The 23,899-nt window shown below is 33.0% G+C and overlaps 1 protein-coding gene and 1 long non-coding RNA gene across 2 annotated transcripts; both read right to left on the bottom strand.

Annotated features, from left to right (window-relative positions):
- Positions 1 to 5,762: 5,762 nt before the first annotated feature.
- LOC143043118 (uncharacterized) lies at positions 5,763 to 9,223 on the bottom strand. Its single transcript, XR_012968202.1, has 2 exons — positions 9,152 to 9,223; positions 5,763 to 6,184 (listed from the first exon to the last, which is right to left on the bottom strand). It is a non-coding gene; the product is annotated as an uncharacterized LOC143043118 (long non-coding RNA).
- A 4,561-nt stretch (positions 9,224 to 13,784) lies between these two features.
- On the bottom strand, positions 13,785 to 23,491 carry LOC143085102 (uncharacterized). The gene is made up of 9 exons (XM_076261289.1): positions 23,328 to 23,491; positions 21,615 to 21,832; positions 19,455 to 19,621; positions 18,744 to 18,994; positions 17,508 to 17,920; positions 16,478 to 16,747; positions 15,772 to 15,966; positions 14,296 to 14,443; positions 13,785 to 14,036 (listed from the first exon to the last, which is right to left on the bottom strand). Exons 1-9 carry the CDS (start codon positions 23,416 to 23,418, stop codon positions 13,906 to 13,908), a joined length of 1,884 nt encoding a protein of 627 aa, XP_076117404.1. The 5' UTR covers positions 23,419 to 23,491; the 3' UTR covers positions 13,785 to 13,905.
- Positions 23,492 to 23,899: the final 408 nt, after the last annotated feature.

Here is a 23,899-nt window from a genome sequence, read left to right as displayed (position 1 = left end):
GTGTTTTACATATTTATGCTGAACCAATAAACCTTCTAGATACTCATAGACATGACAATTTATAGTCAACATTGAACGAACTGATAAATCATATAAATATCATTATAGATGTCAGTTTGAACTTTACCTTCAAAAATTTTTGTCAAGAAGGATACAACTATTGCCTTTATTTGTATTTTGAGAGGAAACCTTCAAAATTTAGCATACATAAAAAAGACGGAGTTGATGATTTAACTTGTAGAAACATCTTACAACATTAATTAAAGCCTTTTAAAGATTTCATGGTTATAACTGCTTCCCAAAATTTTGCGAACGAACAGAAAATCGTTGGTTTTTTGTACATAAATTTGGCTGTTAGTTTTCACGTTTTAATTGTTCTACATTTGTCATTTCATGGCCTTTTATAGCTGACACTGCGGTATTGGCTTTGCTCTTTGTTGAAGGCTGTACGATCACCTATAGTTGTTTATTTTTGTGTCATTTGATCTCTTTGGAGAGTTATCTCATAGTCAATCATACCACATCTTCTGTTTTGTTTTGACCATCAAAATGTATAATGTGTTATTTCAAAAATAAAATAAACCATGTAATTTTTTTTGTAGAATTCCCTGTTGATCAACTGTTACAGTCAATAACATTTTTTTTCTAAACTGTAAATTAGAAAACCTCAAATTGTTTCTACATTGAAATCGTTTATGTACATTCAATACATGGGTTATTACTTGTATCATAGATTTTCTACAAAACAAATGAGCTAACTTGTAAACTGAAAGAGGTTTGAGGGACTAATCTTTATAGTTCATGGGAAATTGATTTAAAAAAACTGCATTAAGCCCGACCTCTGATAACTTTATGACGAATAGATTTATCAAGATCCTAGGTTGAAATGTTGATCGTGAGGTGGTCACGGTCTTATCGGTTTGTTCCTTTTATCTCATTTTAGTCATATATATGGTGGGTCATATATAGCAAATCAGTATCTTTAAGGGCATACGATACAGTTTTGATTCTGTATTTACAAGTTGATGAAAATTTGCATATAGGCTATTTTTTACCTGATTAAATCAAATATGTAATAAAAAATATACCTTCATGTGCTACTTTTTGAGTTAAATGAGGTCGAAATTTTATATATTTGCTCAAAATTTGGATTTGTGGCCGTATTTTCCCTTTAGAAAGAAAGACATAACTTTTTTGTTTTAAAAGATAAACACAAATTGTTTTTTGTTAAATAATTTGTAATTTCTGTATTTTATAAGTATTCTAAAAATTTATGCCTTTTTTGTTCAGAAATAACTCATATTTATCAAATGGTCATGAACTGAGAAAAAAAACAGTAATTTTTTGCTGTATATTTATCAAAATTAAAAAAATTGCACTATTTACAGTTTTATAAAATTTGGTCCACATAATCTCCCTGCAAAATGAAACAAAATGTCGGTTTAAAAAATGGGGGTCCATGCACTCGTTTTCGAATTAAATCAGTTTGAATGCTAAAAATCAGTCTGAAAATGCATCTTTTCCCGATATGTCACAGTTTGACGTCGCGAAAATAAAATTTTACGTTAGCAACGTCATTACCTCCCCTGTAACTGTATCGTATGCCCTTAAGACAGACGTCGACATGATCACTTTATTTACAAGTTTCTATGTATCAATTTTCTTATAAAAGTAATCTGACCTCCCAATTTAAGTGAATTTATATATTTTCGAAAATTACTCGGACAAATCAAGTTCTTTAAAATAATTTTCTGACGAATAGATTTCAAATAATTTAAAAACCCGAGACATAAGTGTGACAGACAAATCCTTGTCAATTCTGTATAAATAATGTTCGTTTACAATTTTACCTTACTAAACATGTGAATTTTAGAGTGTATCTAACGAGAATAAGATTGTCTTCACATAACTTATTTGTTGAAACAGGACGATATCACGGTGTTAATAGATCTGAAAGAAAATGCACTCTCTGTACTTTAAATACAATAGAAGACGAGTTTCATTTCATTTTACAGTGTGATTGTTATAATGCAATTAGGAGACAGTATATTAAGCCATATTATTATAAGCGTCCATCGTCATTTAAGCTTTTACAGTTGTTGAGCACAGAAAATGTAAAAGACATATGTAACCTTTGTAAATTTCTTTTCCATGCATTTAAACGTAGAACAGACATGTTATAACCAATACTTAATATAGATTATTATTCTTCTCGGATGTATTCATTTATCAGTTATGTATGTTTTATGTATTTATTTATGATATATTGTATTTGCATATATATTATATTTGTACTGATGAGCATCATTTGCTCGAAGTAATAAAGAATTGAATTGAATGTATTGGGATAGCTGTGTGGTGTTGTCTATTCCAAGTGTATTGGGATATATGCTTGCCGTTGTCTATTCCGAGTGTATGGGGATAGATGACTGGTGTTGTCTTTTCCTAGTTCATTGGGATAGATGTGTGGTTTTGCATATTCCGAGTGTATATGGATAGATGTTTGGCGTTGTCTATTCCGAGTGTATTCAGATAGATGTGTGCCGTTGTCTAATCCGAGTTTATTGGGATAGATGTTTGAAGTTGTCTATTCCGAGTGTATGGGGGTAAATTTTAGGTGTTTTTTTTCCCTAGTGTATTGGGATAGAGGTTTGGTGTTGTCTATTCCGAATGTATTAAGATAGATGTTTGGTGTTGTCTATTCAGAGTGTATTAAGATAGATAAGTGGTCTTTTCTATACCTAGTGTATTGGAATAGATGTGTGGAGTTGATTTTTCCGAGTGTATTGAGATAGGTGAGTGGTCTTGTCTATTCCGAGTGTATTAGGATAGATGTTTGGTTTTGTCTATTCCGAGTTTTGGGTTAGATGAGTTGCGTTGACTACTCCGAGTTTAATAAGATAGATGAGTGGTCTTGTCTTACTGAGTGTATGAGGATATATGTTTGCCGTTGTCTATTCCGAGTGTATTGGGATAGATGTTTGATGTTGTCTATTCCGAGTGTATGAGGATATATGTTTGATGTTGTCTATTCCGAGTTTATTTGGATAGATGACTGGTGTTGTCTTTTCCGAGTGTATTGGGATAGATGTTTGATGTTGTCTATTCCGAGTGTATTGGGATAGATGTTTGATGTTGTCTATTCCGAGTTTATTTGGATAGATGACTGGTGTTGTTGTCTTTTCCGAGTGTATTGGGATAGATGTTTGGTGTTGTTTATTCCGAGTGTATTAAGTTAGATGAGTGGTCTTGTCTTACCGAGTGTATTGGGATATATGTTTGGTGTTGTCTATTCCGAGTATATTGGGGTAGATGTTTGTCGTTGTCTATTCCGAGTGTATTGGGATAGATGAGAAATCTTGTCTATTCATAGTATATTGAAATATATGAGTGGTATTGTCTATTCCGAGTATATTGGGATAGATGTTTGGTGTTGTCTTCTCTGATGATATTGGGATAGATGTGTGGTGTTGTCTTTTCAGAGTGTATTAAGGTAGATGTTTGGTGTTGTCTATTCCAAGTGTATTGGGATAGATGAAAGATCTTGAGATTGATGCGTGGTGTTGTCGGATATATGTTTGGTGTTGTCTATTCGTAGTGTTTTGGGATAGATGTTTGGCGTTGTCTATTCTGAGTGTATAGGGATAGATTAGTGGTGTATTTTGTTATTTCGAGTTTATTTGGGATAGATGCATAATGTTCTCTATTCCGATTTAATTGGGATAAATGTGTAGTGTTCTTTATGTCGAGTTTGTGTGGATAAATGTAATTAACATACATGTACATTCAAACTTTTCAATTTTTAGTGAACGGAAAGTAACAGGGAAAACGCATATAAGAATACATTCATTTGTAATGTTTTATTAAATGATTCATGTTTGGTTTTGTCTATTCCGAGTTTTGGGTTAGATGAGTTGCGTTGACTACTCCGAGTTTAATAAGATAGATGAGTGGTCTTGTCTTACCGAGTGTATGAGGATATATGTTTGCCGTTGTCTATTCCGAGTGTATTGGGATAGATGTTTGATGTTGTCTATTCCGAGTGTATGAGGATATATGTTTGATGTTGTCTATTTCGAGTTTATTTGGATAGATGACTGGTGTTGTCTTTTCCGAGTGTATTGGGATAGATGTTTGATGTTGTCTATTCCGAGTGTATTGGGATAGATGTTTGATGTTGTCTATTCCGAGTTTATTTGGATAGATGACTGGTGTTGTCTTTTACGAGTGTATTGGGATAGATGTTTGGTGTTGTTTATTCCGAGTGTATTAAGTTAGATGAGTGGTCTTGTCTTACCGAGTGTATTGGGATATATGTTTGGTGTTGTCTATTCCGAGTATATTGGGGTAGATGTTTGTCGTTGTCTATTCCGAGTGTTTTCAGATAGATGTTTGCCGTTGTCTATTCCGAGTTTATTGGGAAAGATGTTTGATGTTGTCTATTCCGAGTGTATGGGGGTAGATGTTTGGTGTTGTCTTTTCCTAGTGTATTAAGATAGATGTTTGGTGTTGTCTATTCAGAGTGTATTAAAATAGATAAGTGGTCTTTTCTATTCAAAGTGTATTGGGATAGATATGTGTTGTCTTTTCCGAGTGTATTGGGATACATGTTTGGTTTTGTCTATTCCGAGTTTTGGCATAGATGTGTGGGGTTGTCTATTCCGAGTGTATTAAGATAGATGAGTGGTTTTGTCTATTCCGAGTGTATTGGGGTAGATGTTTGGTGTTTTCCAAGTGTATTGGGATAGATGAGAGTTGTTGTCTTTTTCTAGTGTATTAGGATACATGTTTGGTGTTGTCTTTTCCGAGTGTATTGTGGTATAATAATTTATGTTTAGTGTTGTCTATGTTAAGTGTACTCTAATGATATACGGATAGATGTGTGTTGTTGTCTATTCAGAGTGTAACAAAATATATGAGTGGTCTTGTCTATTCCGAATGTATTGGGATAGATGTTTGGGGTTGTCTTTTCCGTGTGTATTAAGATATATAAGTGGTGTTGTCTATTCAAAGTGTATTGGGATAGATATGTGGTGTTGTCTCTTCCGAGTGTTTTAAGTTGGATGAGTGGTATTGTCTATTCCGAGTGTTTTAGGGTAGATGGTTGGTTTTTTCTATTCCAAGTGTATTGGGATAGATGAGAAATCTTGTCTATTCATAGTATATTGAAATATATGACTGGTATTGTCTATTCCGAGTATATTGGGATAGATGTTTGGTGTTGTCTTCTCTGATGATATTGGGATAGATGTGTGGTGTTGTCTTTTCAGAGTGTATTAAGGTAGATGTTTGGTGTTGTCTATTCCAAGTGTATTGGGATAGATGAGAGATCTTGTCTATTCATAGTGTATTGAAATAGATGAGTGGTATTGTCTATTCCGAGTATATTGGGATAGATGTTTGACGTTGTCTATCCCGAATGTATTTAGATAAATGTTTGTTGTTGTCTACTCTAAGGTAATTGAGATTGATGCGTGGTGTTGTCGGATAGATGTTTGGTGTTGTCTATTCGTAGTGTTTTGGGATAGATGTTTGACGTTGTCTATTCTGAGTGTATAGGGATAGATTAGTGGTGTTTTTTTTTATTTCGAGTTTATTTGGGATAGATGCATAATGTTCTCTATTCCGATTTAATTGGGATAAATGTGTAGTGTTCTTTATGTCGAGTTTGTGTGGATAAATGTAATTAACATACATGTACATTCAAACTTTTCAATTTTTAGTGAACGGAAAGTAACAGGGAAAACGCATATAAGAATACATTCATTTGTAATGTTTTATTAAATGATTCATAAAGAAAATTGAAAAATCAACTGAACATAAAAGAAAGATGGTCAAGTTGACGAGATGTAATATCTCTTAGGTTGACGAGATGTAATATCTCTTAGGTTCAGAATTTATGGTTATATCCTGGATAGTATCCATGTTGATTACAGAAGTAGTTACACTTCTGTTTGATGTATTGGCAATTCTGGCAACACTGATTGTAGTAGTAATATCCTCTGTTATAGTAAATTGGTCTGCATTGGTAACGGAGGCACTTGTTCAAGCCGTAGTTACACTGGTTGTAACATTGATACACATTTGACAGTCTGTGTCTTCGCCCCCAAAGTCCAGTTTTAAGACCTTGTACAGTATTGGCATACATTAAAACAGCACACAGTGCCAGCAAAGCAAATTTCATCTGGAAAAAAGATTTTATTGTTTAATCACTGTAAATAGCACACAGTGACAGCAATACAAATTTTAAATGTAAAATATGTTGTTATTTAATCAGCTGTATAAACAGCAAGAGGAAACACTAGACTGAAACGATGTTCGAAACCCTTAAAACAACAAGTTTGATGTCATAATCAATACAATCAAAATGTGACTTAGGTAATAGAATGCAATACAATGGGAGCGAGAAACACTCAATAAAGAGAATGTGACTTAGGTAATAGAATGCAATACAATGGGAGCGAGAAACACTCAATAAAGAGAATGTGACTTAGGTAATAGAATGCAATACAATGGGAGCGAGAAACACTAAATAAAGAGAATGTGACTTAGGTAATAGAATGCAATACAATGGGAGCGAGAAACACTCAATAAAGAGAATGTGACTTAGGTAATAGAATGCAATACAATGGGAGCGAGAAACACTCAATAAAGAGAATGTGACTTAGGTAATAGAATGCAATACAATGGGAGCGAGAAACACTAAATAAAGAGAATGTGACTTAGGTAATAGAATGCAATACAATGGGAGCGAGAAACACTCAATAAAGAGAATGTGACTTAGGTAATAGAATGCAATACAATGGGAGCGAGAAACACTAAATAAAGAGAATGTGACTTAGGTAATAGAATGCAATACAATGGGAGCGAGAAACACTCAATAAAGAGAATGTGACTTAGGTAATAGAATGCAATACAATGGGAGCGAGAAACACTCAATAAAGAGAATGTGACTTAGGTAATAGAATGCAATACAATGGGAGCGAGAAACACTCAATAAAGAGAATGTGACTTAGGTAATAGAATGCAATACAATGGGAGCGAGAAACACTCAATAAAGAGAATGTGACTTAGGTAATAGAATGCAATACAATGGGAGCGAGAAACACTCAATAAAGAGAATGTGACTTAGGTAATAGAATGCAATACAATGGGAGCGAGAAACACTCAATAAAGAGAATGTGACTTAGGTAATAGAATGCAATACAATGGGAGCGAGAAACACTCAATAAAGAGAATGTGACTTAGGTAATAGAATGCAATACAATGGGAGCGAGAAACACTAAATAAAGAGAATGTGACTTAGGTAATAGAATGCAATACAATGGGAGCGAGAAACACTCAATAAAGAGAATGTGACTTAGGTAATAGAATGCAATACAATGGGAGCGAGAAACACTCAATAAAGAGAATGTGACTTAGGTAATAGAATGCAATACAATGGGAGCGAGAAACACTCAATAAAGAGAATGTGACTTAGGTAATAGAATGCAATACAATGGGAGCGAGAAACACTAAATAAAGAGAATGTGACTTAGGTAATAGAATGCAATACAATGGGAGCGAGAAACACTAAATAAAGAGAATGTGACTTAGGTAATAGAATGCAATACAATGGGAGCGAGAAACACTCAATAAAGAGAATGTGACTTAGGTAATAGAATGCAATACAATGGGAGCGAGAAACACTAAATAAAGAGAATGTGACTTAGGTAATAGAATGCAATACAATGGGAGCGAGAAACACTCAATAAAGAGAATGTGACTTAGGTAATAGAATGCAATACAATGGGAGCGAGAAACACTCAATAAAGAGAATGTGACTTAGGTAATAGAATGCAATACAATGGGAGCGAGAAACACTCAATAAAGAGAATGTGACTTAGGTAATAGAATGCAATACAATGGGAGCGAGAAACACTCAATAAAGAGAATGTGACTTAGGTAATAGAATGCAATACAATGGGAGCGAGAAACACTCAATAAAGAGAATGTGACTTAGGTAATAGAATGCAATACAATGGGAGCGAGAAACACTCAATAAAGAGAATGTGACTTAGGTAATAGAATGCAATACAATGGGAGCGAGAAACACTAAATAAAGAGAATGTGACTTAGGTAATAGAATGCAATACAATGGGAGCGAGAAACACTCAATAAAGAGAATGTGACTTAGGTAATAGAATGCAATACAATGGGAGCGAGAAACACTCAATAAAGAGAATGTGACTTAGGTAATAGAATGCAATACAATGGGAGCGAGAAACACTCAATAAAGAGAATGTGACTTAGGTAATAGAATGCAATACAATGGGAGCGAGAAACACTAAATAAAGAGAATGTGACTTAGGTAATAGAATGCAATACAATGGGAGCGAGAAACACTCAATAAAGAGAATGTGACTTAGGTAATAGAATGCAATACAATGGGAGCGTGAAACACTCAATAAAGAGAATGTGACTTAGGTAATAGAATGCAATACAATGGGAGCGAGAAACACTAAATAAAGAGAATGTGACTTAGGTAATAGAATGCAATACAATGGGAGCGAGAAACACTCAATAAAGAGAATGTGACTTAGGTAATAGAATGCAATACAATGGGAGCGAGAAACACTAAATAAAGAGAACTTGAAAAAGATCATATTTCGTCTATTGTTTATCTCTATGTTTTGGCTCATTGGTAAACATTGAAAGTCTTAGAGGTTCATCAATTCTGTCTCTTCTTCAGGCGGGAGAATACACGTTGTTATGTGGTAATGACTACAGAATATTATTTAAAACTGCTTTTAATGCGATTGATGACCATTTTTGTCACACTTTTGTAAACTACTATAATTCATAGTTGGTAGTTGCAAACACAATATATATGCATAGACATAGAAAGATGTGGTTTGAGTGCAAACGAGATAACTCTTCACCCAAGTCACAACTAACAAAAGCAAACCCTTAAAGGTCATGGTACGATCTTCAACACAGAGCACCGGCTCACACTGAACAGCAAGCCATAAAGGACCCCACCAAAAAACAAAAACAACATAAGTGTACATGTTTGATAGACTCGGCCATAATTTTTGTCTCTGCATAAGACGACCGATAACATAAAATGCCAAATAGTTTTCTCACTGAGAATGATTAACATACGACATACCTGCATGATTGAATTCTGTGTTAAAGAAGATAATAAATTGTCCTCAAATTATGTCTTCAAAACCTGTAAATATATAAAGATAGAACATTTTAAAATTCAACACTTATATGAAATCATTTTAAGTTAATAGATTTAAAATAACAAAGATGTGTTCACCTTCATTTTTATAATGTCGATCGGCGGTATAAATCATGAATTGTACAGGATTCTTTGTATGCATTTTGAAATTCGTCTACGACAGTATATTTATATAACTTAAAAGATGATCATACACAAACCAAGACATCTGAAAGATTTGATTGAAATTACAATCAGACAGTTAACAGAACAGAATTATAGTGCACTCCGGGGATTTTCCTCCAAGAACATTTGTCATTGAATGACGTGTGATTTCGAGGCCTTTATAGCTGACTATACGGTATGTGCTTTGTTCATTGTTGAAAGCGGTACGCGGTTGACCTATAGCTGTTATTTTTGTGTCATTTGGTCTCTTGTGGAGAGTTGTCTCATTGGCAATCATAACCCATGTTCTTCTTTATATATATATATATATATCGTCACTTGTAAGTCTTATATAGACGAAAAGCAATAATATATGCCTTGATATCTTTGAAGAGTTTTTATATATTAAAAAAAAACAACGTATATATAAAAGCGCAAAACCACTACATTTTGCAAGATGGACATTGATTTTGAGTTTGCCCAAATCTAAACAGAGATATAAAAAATACTATAGAATAAATAATAATCCATTTAGGAAAAGTACTAAACTTAGTACATTTTTGATTGTCACCTTTTATTATATCTGTTGCTTTTTTTTTTTTTTTTCTTTATCTTTTTATCATTTCTATTAAATTGTAACTCTATATGTATAATATACTTACCCTTTGAAGATCTATATTACTTAGGACATCTGAAAACCTAGATATATATAGAGAAATTTCTGGCAATGTAATTAAAGCCTCTTCCTGGTTTTGGTTATGCACATCCTGTAATACTATATCCGAATAAGAGTTATATTTCTTAAATTTTTAAACCATGCATCCTTAACACTATAATGTTCTTAGAAGAATTGAGTAATTGTTTTAAAATAAGATAACCTGGAGATTAATACTGGTAATTTAGTAAATATACGTTTAAATTGAACTGTAAAAGTATATCAGTAGGAGGAGCCATTAATAGAGCCATAGAGACACACAAAAAAAAAATAAGTAGAAGAGAAATTGACAAACCCTTGGCCAAAAAATAACCCAAAACAACGTTTAGACAAAAAAAAAAAAAAACAACATATCCACAGAAAGGCTGCTGCTAAATTTCTTCTTTCGTCATTAAACCACATATGTCAAGTAATTTTCTTTAATATGGAAAATGGTATAAATTAAATGTAGTAAATCGAGTTTTGTACGGCGAAAAATTGGGCTTTTAACAACATATCATTGATGTTAATCTTTTGACCTATACCTTTCCTTTATAAGTTTACATCAGATGCATTTTTTTTTATATAAATGTGTGCACAGTTTCATCCGGAGCACCTGTGATCACCATCAGTTTGTGGTGAGGTTCGAGTTGCTTAGTCTTCTATGTTTTGTCTTCTGTACTATTATTTGTATGTTTGTCTATTTATTTTTAGCCATGGCGTTGTCAGTTTATTTTCAATCTATGAGTTTGACTGTCCCTCTGGTATCTTTCGTCCCTCTTTTACAGCGGACAATATTTTTGAAGATGCTCGATTTGTTCTCTGTACTATTATTTGTATGTTTGTCAATTATTTTTAGCCATTGCGTTGTCAGTTTATTTTCAATCTATGAGTTTGACTGTCCCGCTGGTATCTTTCGTCCCTCTTTTACAGCTGACAATATTTTTGAAGATGTTCGTTTCGTCCTCTGTACTATTATTTGTATGTTTGTCTATTTATCTTAAGCCATGGCGTTGTCAGTTTATTTTCAATCTATGAGTTTGACTGTCCCGCTGGTATCTTTCGTCCCTCTTTTACAGCGGACAATATTTTTGAAGATGCTCGATTTGTTCTCTGTACTATTATTTGTATGTTTGTCAATTATTTTTAGCCATTGCGTTGTCAGTTTATTTTCAATCTATGAGTTTGACTGTCCCGCTGGTATCTTTCGTCCCTCTTTTACAGCGGACAATATTTTTGAAGATGCTCGATTTGTTCTCTGTACTATTATTTGTATGTTTGTCAATTTTTTTTAGCCATTGCGTTGTCAGTTTATTTTCAATCTATGAGTTTGACTGTCCCTCTGGTATCTTTCGTCCCTCTTTTACAGCTGACAATATTTTTGAAGATGCTCGTTTTGTCCTCTGTACTATTATTTGTATGTTTGTCAATTATTTTTAGCCATGGCGTTGTCAGTTTATTTTATCAATCTATGAGTTTGACTATCCCTCTGGTATCTTTCGTCCCTCTTTTACAGCTGACAATATTTACAATATATATATACAATAGATGTATGTATTTGACTTTCACCGAGTAAAAAACACAATTTCTTTCAAATTTAGCTAAATCACGAGGAGACCTGTTTATGTCGCTTTGTCGATTCTGTAACTGCTAGATTAAATATAAACAGTATAACTCTTTATCCTAAAGCTAACATGTCGTTTGTTCAATCTCCGGCGCAGAGTTCATATCCGTTCCATACATGCTCCGCAATACTGCACTTAATATGAGTGTAGTGTTACAAAGTATTGAACGGAACGGATATGTGATCTCTGCGCCGGAGATTGGTCGTTTGTAATGCTGCCATTAATGGTTGGTGTGAAATACCACTGTTTCGTCCCTCGGGTTCAATCAGGCTTCTACAATGGGCGCATTACATTTGCGCGCATTAGGGGATTATAATGTTTTACGTTTGCGCGCAGCTTTTGATTACATTTGCGCGCATTCATCTTACAGGTAAACTCAGGTCAAAAAGGGAATATAATAAGATATAAATAATATCAAAATATAAATGACTATAATTTTCATATTAGATATGACTTAAAATCATTAAGTTTGAAAATATTTTTTAATTATATATTGTTTATATTGAACTCTAAGACAAAATATAAAGTGTTCCTAATAAATTCCGTCATAACTTAGAGCAAACATGTAACTTCATTACGAATTTGCCAGGGTGAACAAGTACCCCGAGTAGTGATCTCTTTTAAATTCGTAAATAATTTAAGTTAGTTTGAAAAGTTTGGTCAAAGCACGAACAGTTGACGTGTTTTTTTTTTATAACAAATCGGGAAGAAAATCATTAGTACATGATGAATATAAAACTTTTCGTATTAATAGAATATAATGCAACCGACTTATCCTGCTTGAATCCCACTTCAACCTCCTCGTGGGTGAGTAGGTGACTTAGACTAACGGAAAGGTACTTTTACTTAGAAATAATTGAACAAATTTACAAATAAATAAGTATTATAACCTGAGCTTACCTGAGTTTACCTGTCAAATAAATGCGTGCAATTGTAATCAAAAGCTGCGGGCAAACGTAATGTTTTTTTGCGCGCAAATGTAATGGTAATGCGCGCAAACGTAATGCACCGTCTACAATAATCAACATTTTTCTGTAATATTATTTCAAGGTTTCCTCCGATTTAAGATATAAATGCCTATCGATGTCGTGGATGTTATTATTATTATTATATGTCTCAGCAGCTAGAACGAAAGTTGAGAGGATTTTAGGCATGTATATGTCTTTTTTCAATTTAGATATTTCTCTTTTATGTAGCCGTCCATAACATATATGACATATATTCCACTTAACATTGCCCAACCAACACTCAATCAACCATTTATATTTTATATGTAGTTTGATTTCACCAGTAATTTATTTTATCTGTATTATTTTGACCTATTCATAGTTGCTTCACTTTAAGGCGTCGTCCAAAATACTCTCCGCTACAAAAACCAGCAAACACGTTTATTCAAATGAATGCTTACGTAGTTATGCCTTATGAGTTTTAAGACAATTTATATAGCATATCTGTACCAATTGTAAGCTTACACAATCTTCCGATTTATTTTTTTCTTACATTTATCGTGTTATTCAATTCAAAGACTGCTGTTGTCTGTTCTTTGGTCGGGTTGTTGTCTCTTTCACACATTCCCCATTTCAATTTTCAATTTTAAATACAATCCCAGTAGCCAGTACTTCGGTATTAGTATGACAATACGGATTTTGTGTTATTGAAATTTGCTTATACACAATTTTGTTAATTGTTCGAAATCAAGGAATATATCATCCTGATAATATAAAGCTCTAGTTCCTTTCCCAGCTTTGGATATACCTTTTTGTCCTTTTTGTTTTATAATAAAATTAAGAATGGAAATAAGGAATGTGTCAAAGAGACAACAACCCAACTAAAGAGCAGACAACAGCCGAATGCCACCAATGGTTCTTCCACGCAACTAGAAAATCCCACACCCAGAGTTGTCATCAGCTGGTCCATAAATAAAATGGTGTATTACTTCAGTGAAAGCCTTCATCTTTGTAATAAGGTTTGGATGTTCAAATATTTTACCCTGAGCTTCATTGAAAAGACATTGATTGTCGAAATGTGCATCTGGTGCAGATACGTGTGTACCGTTTATGTTGTTATCAGTATAAATACCATAATGAAATAATAGAAATGCATATGTAATTTATTAACTATTTCAAATCAATATGAATAGTCTGCATAATTAAAGCGTCTCAATTGTCTACTGGAAAAGCTTAAACAATTCTTCCAGTGAATGATCCCTTTACTTAATGCCACGATCCACACTTTGGAAAATTTAGCGGTGATTTTGGATGTTCATGGATCTCACCAACTTGGAAAACTAGGCCCATACCTATCTCTGCGTGAAATTCTATGTGACAGTGGAAAAACCAAAATCCTAAAAAAGTCAAAAAAGTTATTGATTTTGAGATAGGACTACTAATACATATAATATGTTCTCCAATCTTTAAATTTCTTGCATTCGTCTAAAAACCACCCAAGTCACAATTTTTGTATTATTTTGTACATAAATCATGCCGTTAGTTTCCTCGTTTGAATTGCATAAAAAATCGTTGTTAATTTATGTGTCATTTAGTCTCTTGTGGACACAAGTAAACCATTATAGGTCAAAGTACGAAATGGTCGACCATATTTACCTGGATTAGTAGCATGGAACCTAACAATCGTGTATCCGCCATCTGGTACAGTAACAGTATCTTTAGCTGCCCGTTTTGTAAGATTTCTTTGCAATAATCCAAGGTCGTCTAGTTTTTTTACTTCCTCTAAAGTTGTAGTGGATCCAAGCTGTAAGAAATATGTAATTGCAAATTATCAAATACTTCTTTGAGTAAGGGATTTACTCATACCCAATTTTGTAAAAACTAAAGGCAAACAAGGTGATTTATAAAAATAGGAAGATTATGGTATGATTGCAAATGAGACAACTATCCACAAGAGACTAAACGACACATAAATTAACAACGAATTTTTATGCAATTCAAACGAGAAAACTAACGGCATGATTTATGTACACAATAATGAACGGAAAACAAATATGATATACAACATCAAACGACAACAACCGAATTACAGGCTCATCAATTTCAAAATGTGTATGACTTCATTGTGAAAATACAACTGATATTTCAGTTTCAAATTTTCAGATTTTATTCACTGATACATATGTACTAGCCCATGATTTTCTATAAACCGCAGAATTTGACTGTTTTTGTAAGTTAATGTCAAATAATAAAGCTCTTATCATACCCTCTCCTTTAGTGTGACAAATTTCAAGCGAAAAAAGGAGAGAATCTCCTAACTATGCATATGCATACATGTAGCTTCAATTTCTCAGACAGCCGGGGATTTTTGTTATTTTTTATTTGTTAGTGTTCTTCAAAATTGCTTTACGTGTCGGTTTAAATCTAAATGGAATATCATACCTCATACATCACGGAAATCTATCACAGAAGTTGGCCTCTTATTCATTCAAAAGTTTTAGTGTTATTACTTAGCTTCATTAAATGTATATATTTATAGATTATCGTTGATTTTCTCGCTTGAGCTGGTACAGCGAAAGTGAGAAAAGCAATCGAGTTGAGATGACCAATGATAATCTGTTTATCGCTATTTTACCTATGACGACGTTGTCAATTTCATGTCAATTTCGTTAGCAACGCCACGTGGCCTCCTTAGTTTCTAGCGATAATTTTTCCATCTCAAGCGAGAAGCATGATATGAAAATGATCACCAAAAAAAGATCAAAGGAAAAATGCACAAAATAGCGATAATTATAGATTATCAGTGATCATCTCAACGAGATTGATTTTCTCGCTTGAGCCGGGACGGCGAAAGCGAGAAAGTCAATTGAGTTGAGATGATCAATGATAATCTTTTTATCGCTATTTTACCTATGACGACGTTGTCAATTTCGTTAGCAACGCCACGTGCATGCTTAGTTTCTGGCAATAATTTTCCATCTCAAGCGAGTAGCATGAAAGAAAATTATCACAAAAAAAGATCAAAGGAAAAATGCACAAAATAGCGATAATATAACATACAGTACTGCAGTTCAATGGCTAACACATACAAACGATCTTTAACAACATAACAAAAGGTACAATTCTACCTACCCTATCCATACCGACAACTCGGAAATAATTTCCATGTAAATGCATTGGATGGTTTGCATCATATGTTTGTCCTTCATCAATGAGCACCAGTTCTACTGTATCTCCTAGTGAAACTTTCTGTACATGTACACATTCACAGTATTCTTTGGTACAGTCGGTTGTCTTACTCAGGGTCTCTGGATTGCATAGTAATTCCTACAACAAACGAATTTATTGATAAATTAAGTTAGTTAATGCACCTGTTTCTTCTGGATTGTTTTTATGGTTAATGTATTAATTTGTACAAAGTATGACTTCGTTTATGTGCATGTGTGAGAATAGTTCTTAATTTTTCACCTACTATCAGGTTATTTCCAGTGAAAAATCTGCTAATAATGGAACTTGTCATGTTTTTGTTTTTGTTTTGCAGGTATAATTTGGAGTGTTGTCTCATTGGCAATCATACCACATCATCTTTTTTTTTTATAATTACTGCAAGGTTTGTTACTCGTGCTGTGTGGATGCAGTAAAATGTGTCCCCGTGACTATACTAGTGTATGCCCTTATATTTTTACAGCTAGAGGTTTTATGCTTGTGAGAGAGCTGTTTATTTATTCCATTATCATAATTAATGTTCTATAACTTATGTCTGTGTCCTTTTGGTTTCTTGTGGAGAGTTGTCTCATTGGAAATCAAACCACATCTTCTTATTTCATTTTCAACTTACCTTTGGGATGTCATTAAATTGTGATAACACTGGTGACGGTGGTAATGTGTTAGAGATGTGATTAATCTGTGGTGTATAATGGATATGGTCATGGTCATGCATTTGGTACATATCATTTAATCGGTAGTTACTGATATTGTAGAAATCCATCGCCAAATAAAAGCGTTTGTCCGGAACATCTTTCAGTGATGCATCGTCGTCAAGTTTTGATACCAAACTGGAGACTGGAATGAGTGTCTCTGTCTCTTGGGAATTCAATGGGTTCAGTTTCTTTAATTAAAAAGATGGTAGAAATAAAATATTACTGTCTTAACATAATATATGTTTAAACGATTTGTAATAATGTTTATGTATAAATAACACCAATATCGAAATATAAACTAATTAACATTCTGCAACCAGAACATAATTTGTTTTTCGTGCAACGAGCATTCTTACAAAGTACTCTTTAGAGGTTTATGTTTGTCTATCGTTTCAGGTACTCAGTTTATTCAATTGATGTCGTCTTTGTAGTTTTTTAGTTTATTCTTTTTTTTTATCCAAACCTTTACCGATGGTTGTCGTTCTTCAAGGTTACAAGGTTCAACGTTGATGTGACCTTACTATGTAACTCGAGCAAACACTTGTTGTGTCCATGTTATATTGTTCCAAAGTTTAAGATATGGTGTAATGTCATATAAAACGTACTTTTTTGAATTCGTTAATAATCAATAGCCATACATTGATCTCAAAGTGTCCATCTTACTTTATTTCAACTCCATTTAATCATTGAGTATTTATAGTTAGATCATTGCTTCGTTGAGGTCTTTCAATGTCCTTTTTTTTTATTTATAAACTATTTATAATTTATGAAGGGTTTAGATCTATTATTTTAAAAAGAATGACATTTTACAAAAAGCCATGATTTTTTGTCATTCATATATACTCTGTATGTATAACCTCATGTACTACAGGAGTGTGAAACAACTAACACAGTCTCCAAAGGTCGGAACTTACAACTTATAAAACCAAACTAGGGACTTCTATATACCTTTCCATCTCTGTTTACATCGTCATGAAATCTTGATTCCGAGGGGTCAGTCTCATTGGCTCCTCGATATCTTATTATAGCCAGCTGTGAAGCATTTTTAACTTCGCAGTCTGCAAGTCCTACTACTCTCATCCAGTAATTGTCAACCGGCTGATCACCGTTTATGATGACGTCATACCGCTCTCCGTTGTACATTATCAGACTTTCCACTTCTATTGGTTCGATTGGAGTTCCGTCCGTAGCTATAACTGTTAAGTTGTGGTCATCAATAGAAATGTGTTTTGGACAATAAAGCAGACCGTTACTGATCAGTCGAAAGCGGTATCGGCGACCAGAGTCGATTGTAAAAAATTCAAATGGCGTGTATACTTCACCTCCTGTAGGCGTCGTAAACTTCTGAAACGCTCCCTTTCCTAAAACATAAAATACTGAATAGAAACAAAAGAAATATAAAAACTTAACTGATGATAATATATAAGTGTATCAAAATATTATATATGAGATATAAGAAGATGAAGCCAGTCTATACCGAAAGAATACGTACTATGGAGAGATTAGGGAGACATATTTGAAATCGATAATGGTAATCTGTACGTGTGTGTAACTAAAATCAACTCTATTCTAGAAAGAGCCTTTAAAAACTGTCTTCATTAAAGACGAGATATGCATTAGACAGAACTCGTTCCCCTTTTAAGAAAAGAAAAAAAAAGAAAAAAGATCTTTGTTTGTGAGGAATTGCCAAAACATCGCATTTGCACTATAATTGTTTAAATTCCCATGCATTATAGAGACCACGCAGTCCTAGAAAAAATGAGCAAAATCTAGATATTAGACAAGGTTTTACATTCATCAAATAACCCAACCATTGCTCAAGTAAAACATCATTATGAAAACCCTACTCGTAAAGTTTGAAGACGGTTTTTTTTGTGGATTCCTATAATAGCTGTATCTAGATGAGTTTACAAGTCATTTTCTAAAAATCTAGTAATTCCAAATTGTACCAAAGTCTAATATGTTATGAGTAATGTCCACAGGCACTTGTCTCAAAAAATAAGTTCCTTTATATCTTAAATTGCACTGTTATATTATAAGGTATATTAAAAAAATAGGAGACAAGTGCCTGTCTACAGTTGAAAAACACATGTTTAGTTTTATTGTGTTATTTTGTTATTGTATTGTAGTTTTTCACTCTATGCATTTAGATGTCTCGTGTAAACAATATGCCAAAAATTGTACCGTTTATAAGCATTGATGCTGGTTTATTGTCACCGTCTGCAAGATAATGATGAGCAAATTTGTTGATTGACAGCTCTGTCAACCAATCGTTGATGATTACTGTATACTCTGGTGTGTCAATGTCGTACATGCTGTACTGTGGATCTTGTTCTGGGGTTTGCCGTATGACTAACGGTCCAAAGAAACCATCAGATCTCTGTAATCCTGAGTGAGCATGCCAAAAGTGTGTTCCTGATGTCGATGCCTTAAATCTAGAGATACAACGTTAGAATTTGTATTTGGATTTATATGTCCGATCTTTATATGTAAAGCCTTGATATAATGTGTGGCAAAGTGATTACAAGTTGGATACATGGGTTATTACACTGACCTTGCTACAATACTTAGTCGAAATAAATAAATGTCTAAAAATAAATACGAGTATGCTGGATATTCAATGTCTTATATTTTCAAGCATTAATTTTGTTTGCATTATTGAAGATCAGATAAAGTCAGATAAACATTACTGCTAAATTACTGTAGTGAACTATGTATGGGTTCATTTCTTTAAAGCTGCGTTTATCTCTGAGTTTGTTTTTAAAATCCCCCACAATGTAAATAATACTAGTTTTTCACACTGTTTTTAACGTACTTGTTTATCTCTGAGTTTGTTTTTAAAATCCCCCATAATGCAAATAATACTTAGTCTAGTTTTTCACACTGTTAACGTACTTGTACTGGAATGAAGTGTATGGTAGTATTGGACACTGTGTTACCATGGCTACACCATCCATGAATTGTGACTCTCTCTGGTGTATACCATGCCAGTGTACAGATGTTCCTTCGCTACCCTCCAGCTTATTATGAACATTTACAACTATAGTATCATTGTAACATACCTGAAAACATACACATGGTTTAATGGTTGTTTGAAACACATGTAGAATACTGATGTTATCGTACAAATAAAAACATACGAAGAGACAATAATGAAAATAAAAGCAAAAGTTTAAGACCGAAAAAAATATTTCAATTAGAGTATATCAATCAAAGGGGGAAGACCAATCAGAAATGTTAATAAGGCATCTGTATGATGAGGAAGACAAATCAGAAGTGTTAATAAGGGATCTTTATATGGAGGAAGACCAATCAGAAGTGTTAACAAGGCATCTGTATGATGAGGAAGACCAATCAGAAGTGTTAATAAGGGATCTTTATATGGAGGAAGACCAATCAGAAATGTTAATAAGGCATCTGTATGATGAGGAAGACCAATCAGAATTGTTAATAAGGGATCTTTATATGGAGGAAGACCAATCAGAAATGTTAATAAGGCATCTGTATGATGAGGAAGACCAATCAGAAGTGATAATAAGGGATCTTTATATGGAGGAAGACAAATCAGAAATGTTAATAAGGGATCTGTATGATGAGGAAGACCAATCAGAAATGTTAATAAGGGATCTGTATGATGAGGAAGACCAATCAGAAATGTTAATAAGGGATCTTTATATGGAGGAAGACCAATCAGAAATGTTAATAAGGGATCTGTATGATGAGGAAGACCAATCAGAAATGTTAATAAGGGATCTGTATGATGAGGAAGACCAATCAGAAGTGTTAATAAGGGATCTGTATAATCTGTTGTTCAGCAACAGTTTTCAAGACTATTTTTCCGATTTCCTTATGAAAACCAGTCGGTATTTACCGCCTTGTTTGCTTATCTTAACTGCTTCCTTTTAGATTTGTTGAATTGTATTTGCAAACCAATCACTCAATAAAGGAATTACGTGCAACCGAACGCATACACAATTGTTCGGATGACACATTCGTTAAAGTATTGATTGGACATTTATTGTCATTTTAATGATTACGTAAGGTGTTTTAACTTACTAAAGGAATAACGGTTAACACTTTGTACTTTGTTTCGTTTTATCAATTTATCTGATTTTAGGGACACATGCTCTCTTGGTAAAATGATTCCTTGATATACGTGTACCTGGTTATTTGTCCTTGCGACACATGAATTGCATTACAGATATTACATAAGAGGTTAAAATTTCCTTTAGATCGATTAAAAGAAGTTTTATTTCATTTTGTAATATCCTTATGATGAAAACAAATTTAAAGTCTAGACTCTTTAAATATTTTACATTAAAAAAATAGTTTGAAACTTTAAAGGCTGAGTTTAACGTGATGAGGGTATGCTGACCTCATATTATAAAAAGAAATTAAATCAGGAGAAACTGTGTACAACTGGTGCCCATTGTAAAACATATAACTCTCTGAAAAATCAGTGTAAATAAATGATCGCATCATATATTTAAAATGTTGTCTTAATGTTTGAAATTAGGTTTGAATAATTTTGATTCCTGACAAAATAGAAATTTTAATCTTCGTAATAAAGCTAGATGTGCGTGAAGTTGTACAATGTAATAGAGTATAGAGAACTGATACACGACATTTTGTCTGTTAATATACTAGTCAGCAAAAGAAACGATACAATGAAATGTAATTACCATACATAATGAAATTGGATACACTGTTCTAAGATAGATAATTGCCCAATTGGTCTAATATTTACAGAGTGATATTTGCTTAAGGCAAAAACACGATTTTTTTTGTTTTTCACCCCGAAAATTCAAAAATCGATATTTAAACTTATAACTTGAATCTTAAACATGGTGTACGTAAAATTTTGAATGTTTTTGCAGACATTTGAATACTTAATTCTCATCTTCGAAAGTAGGTGTCGATTTTTGTGATAATTTCCCCCCAAATAAATGTCAAGCTCCCCTAAGAGTGGACAAAAATTAAGCTAACAATCGTTGTTTGTACAGAGGTTTGTTTTGATTTTAGAACAGACTAATTGGATAAATTTATATATCTTACATGTATACCAGGGCCCGGTAACATCCTGTTCACTGTGATTATTCCCCTTTGATTCCCATCCGCTGGAACACAATGAGGTCGTCCACAATCAGTTGTATTGTAAGGACATTCGTAACAAGACTTTGTAAGAGTATAATAGTATTCAACTGTAAAGTTATATTCACATGTCATTGGATGATCCGTCTTACATGGTCTAATGCACGGATGTTCCTTGTAGTCTGAAACAAATATGTTAGAATGCAAACAAAAATACGTCAGAATAAAAATAAAATGGGTGTACGTAACCTATATCCCACACTTGACAACCTTCAACAATGAGAAAAAACCCAAAAACATGTAATTGGCTAAAAAAGACCGGGGCATGACGATATAGAAAACAAGTTGAACCAGAAAACTGAGGGCATGTGGACCTAAAAACTTTTAGGTTAAGAAATGTTGTACTGATTTGTGAAAATATAATTTAGTTTAATAAGAATATTTCTTTACAAAAAACTATCGTCGGAACCGAACAATGAATCAGCATAAGGTCATAGGGTACCATTTGTAAAACAACATCTAATGTGATGTGTAGAAATATTGACTTCACATATAACAGTAGTATCCGTTTCAAAACATACAATCTATATGTTTGATCTCGTATGATTGACAGTAAATATCTTTTCAGCTTATTGGCTGAAAAATCCCTAAATGGCTTATGGCTTACTGATCATCAGAACTGTTTCAGAATTATTAAAGTAAGAACATATTGATTAAAAAAAAAACATGGTAAGAAAAGAATTACCCTTTATCTTAATATTCTATACAGAAGTTTATTCCATTGAAATTGAATTCAAAGAAGCGAAAATTAGCAAAAAATATAATTACAAAAATACAGAATTCCGAGGAAAATTCAAATCGGAAAGTTGAAAAATCAAAAGCTCAAACACATCAAACCAATGGATAACAACTGTCATATTCCTGACTTGGTACAGACATTTTCTTATGTAGAAAATGGTAGACTAAACACGGTTTGAAAGACTTTGAAAGCAGGCTCTCTTGCTGGTATGAGAGTCGCATAAAATTCTATCATATTGACAACGATGTGTGAACAAAACAAACAGACGTAATAGAAACAAATGTATAGAAAAGGGGTACAATAGTCAACATTGTGTTATAATCTATATCACTATGAAAGTAACAATAGTCAACATTGTGTTATAATCTATATCACTATGAAAGTAACAATAGTCAACATTGTGTTATAATCTATATCACTATGAAAGTAACAATAGTCAACATTGTGTTATAATCTATATCACTATGAAAGTAACAATAGTCAACATTGTGGTATAATCTATATCACTATGAAAGTAATCATGTCGACAGTGTTGTTATAGATTGTTTTCGTTTTTATAAATCGGTTTTCGGCATCTTTGCATTGTAAATGTTTTTGCAGTGCTTCGTGCTTTCAATACAAGTGTATTTCTTTTTTTTTAAAAAGTTATGTTGCTAGATTACTTTACTGTCCCATTTACTAATAAACCACATCTACTTTCTTGTATATTTAATAAAACTGCTTTTGCATTCTTTTTTTTCTTTAAAAATACAAAATAATATTGTAATTTATTTAAGATTTCTCATTTTCTACGAAATCTATGCTCAGTATCATTTTCTATTTTTATGGTCAATTGGTAAGACATATCATTTCGGTCTCCACAAATTGATAATTCATACCTTGTAATAAAATATGACCATGCGATTCCACCAAAAATAATAATATTGTCGTCTTCAAAATAAGCAAGTTTGTTTCCATAAATTGTGCCATTGTATTGTCTTATTGACCGATGTTTCTTTCGGCTTAATTTAGATAATATTTCCCTTTTATAGTATTCGGGAAGTTTAATTAATTTGATAAGAAAATCTTGTGTCAATTTACCCTCTTTTTCGTCATGTGAAATAAAGTTCACCCCTGTTCATATATAATAAATTATCGATTTTAAGTGATAAGTACTTTAATACGTGCATAGTATATCGTATACATGTACTTATGGTCACTGAAAACTCAGCTTAAATACCATAAAAGGCATGTAAATTAATCGAAAATTAAATGCATATTAAGGTTTTTTCAAATAAAATTAACTCAACTTCTCTTATTCGATCAATGACGTTTTGCAACTCTTTTTAAGAAGCATGATTGGGATGCTTCTAGCTACACTGAGACACCCTAGGTTTGTCAGGGTTTTTATCTTACTAATTCATGCAGATTCCGACCACCCTACATCAACATTGACATGACGTTCGATGTT

Source organism: Mytilus galloprovincialis, chromosome 8 (genome assembly GCF_965363235.1).
Source record: "Mytilus galloprovincialis chromosome 8, xbMytGall1.hap1.1, whole genome shotgun sequence".
Classification (NCBI taxonomy): Eukaryota; Metazoa; Mollusca; class Bivalvia; order Mytilida; family Mytilidae; genus Mytilus; species Mytilus galloprovincialis.
This window is presented reverse-complemented; position numbering and strand designations above follow the sequence as displayed.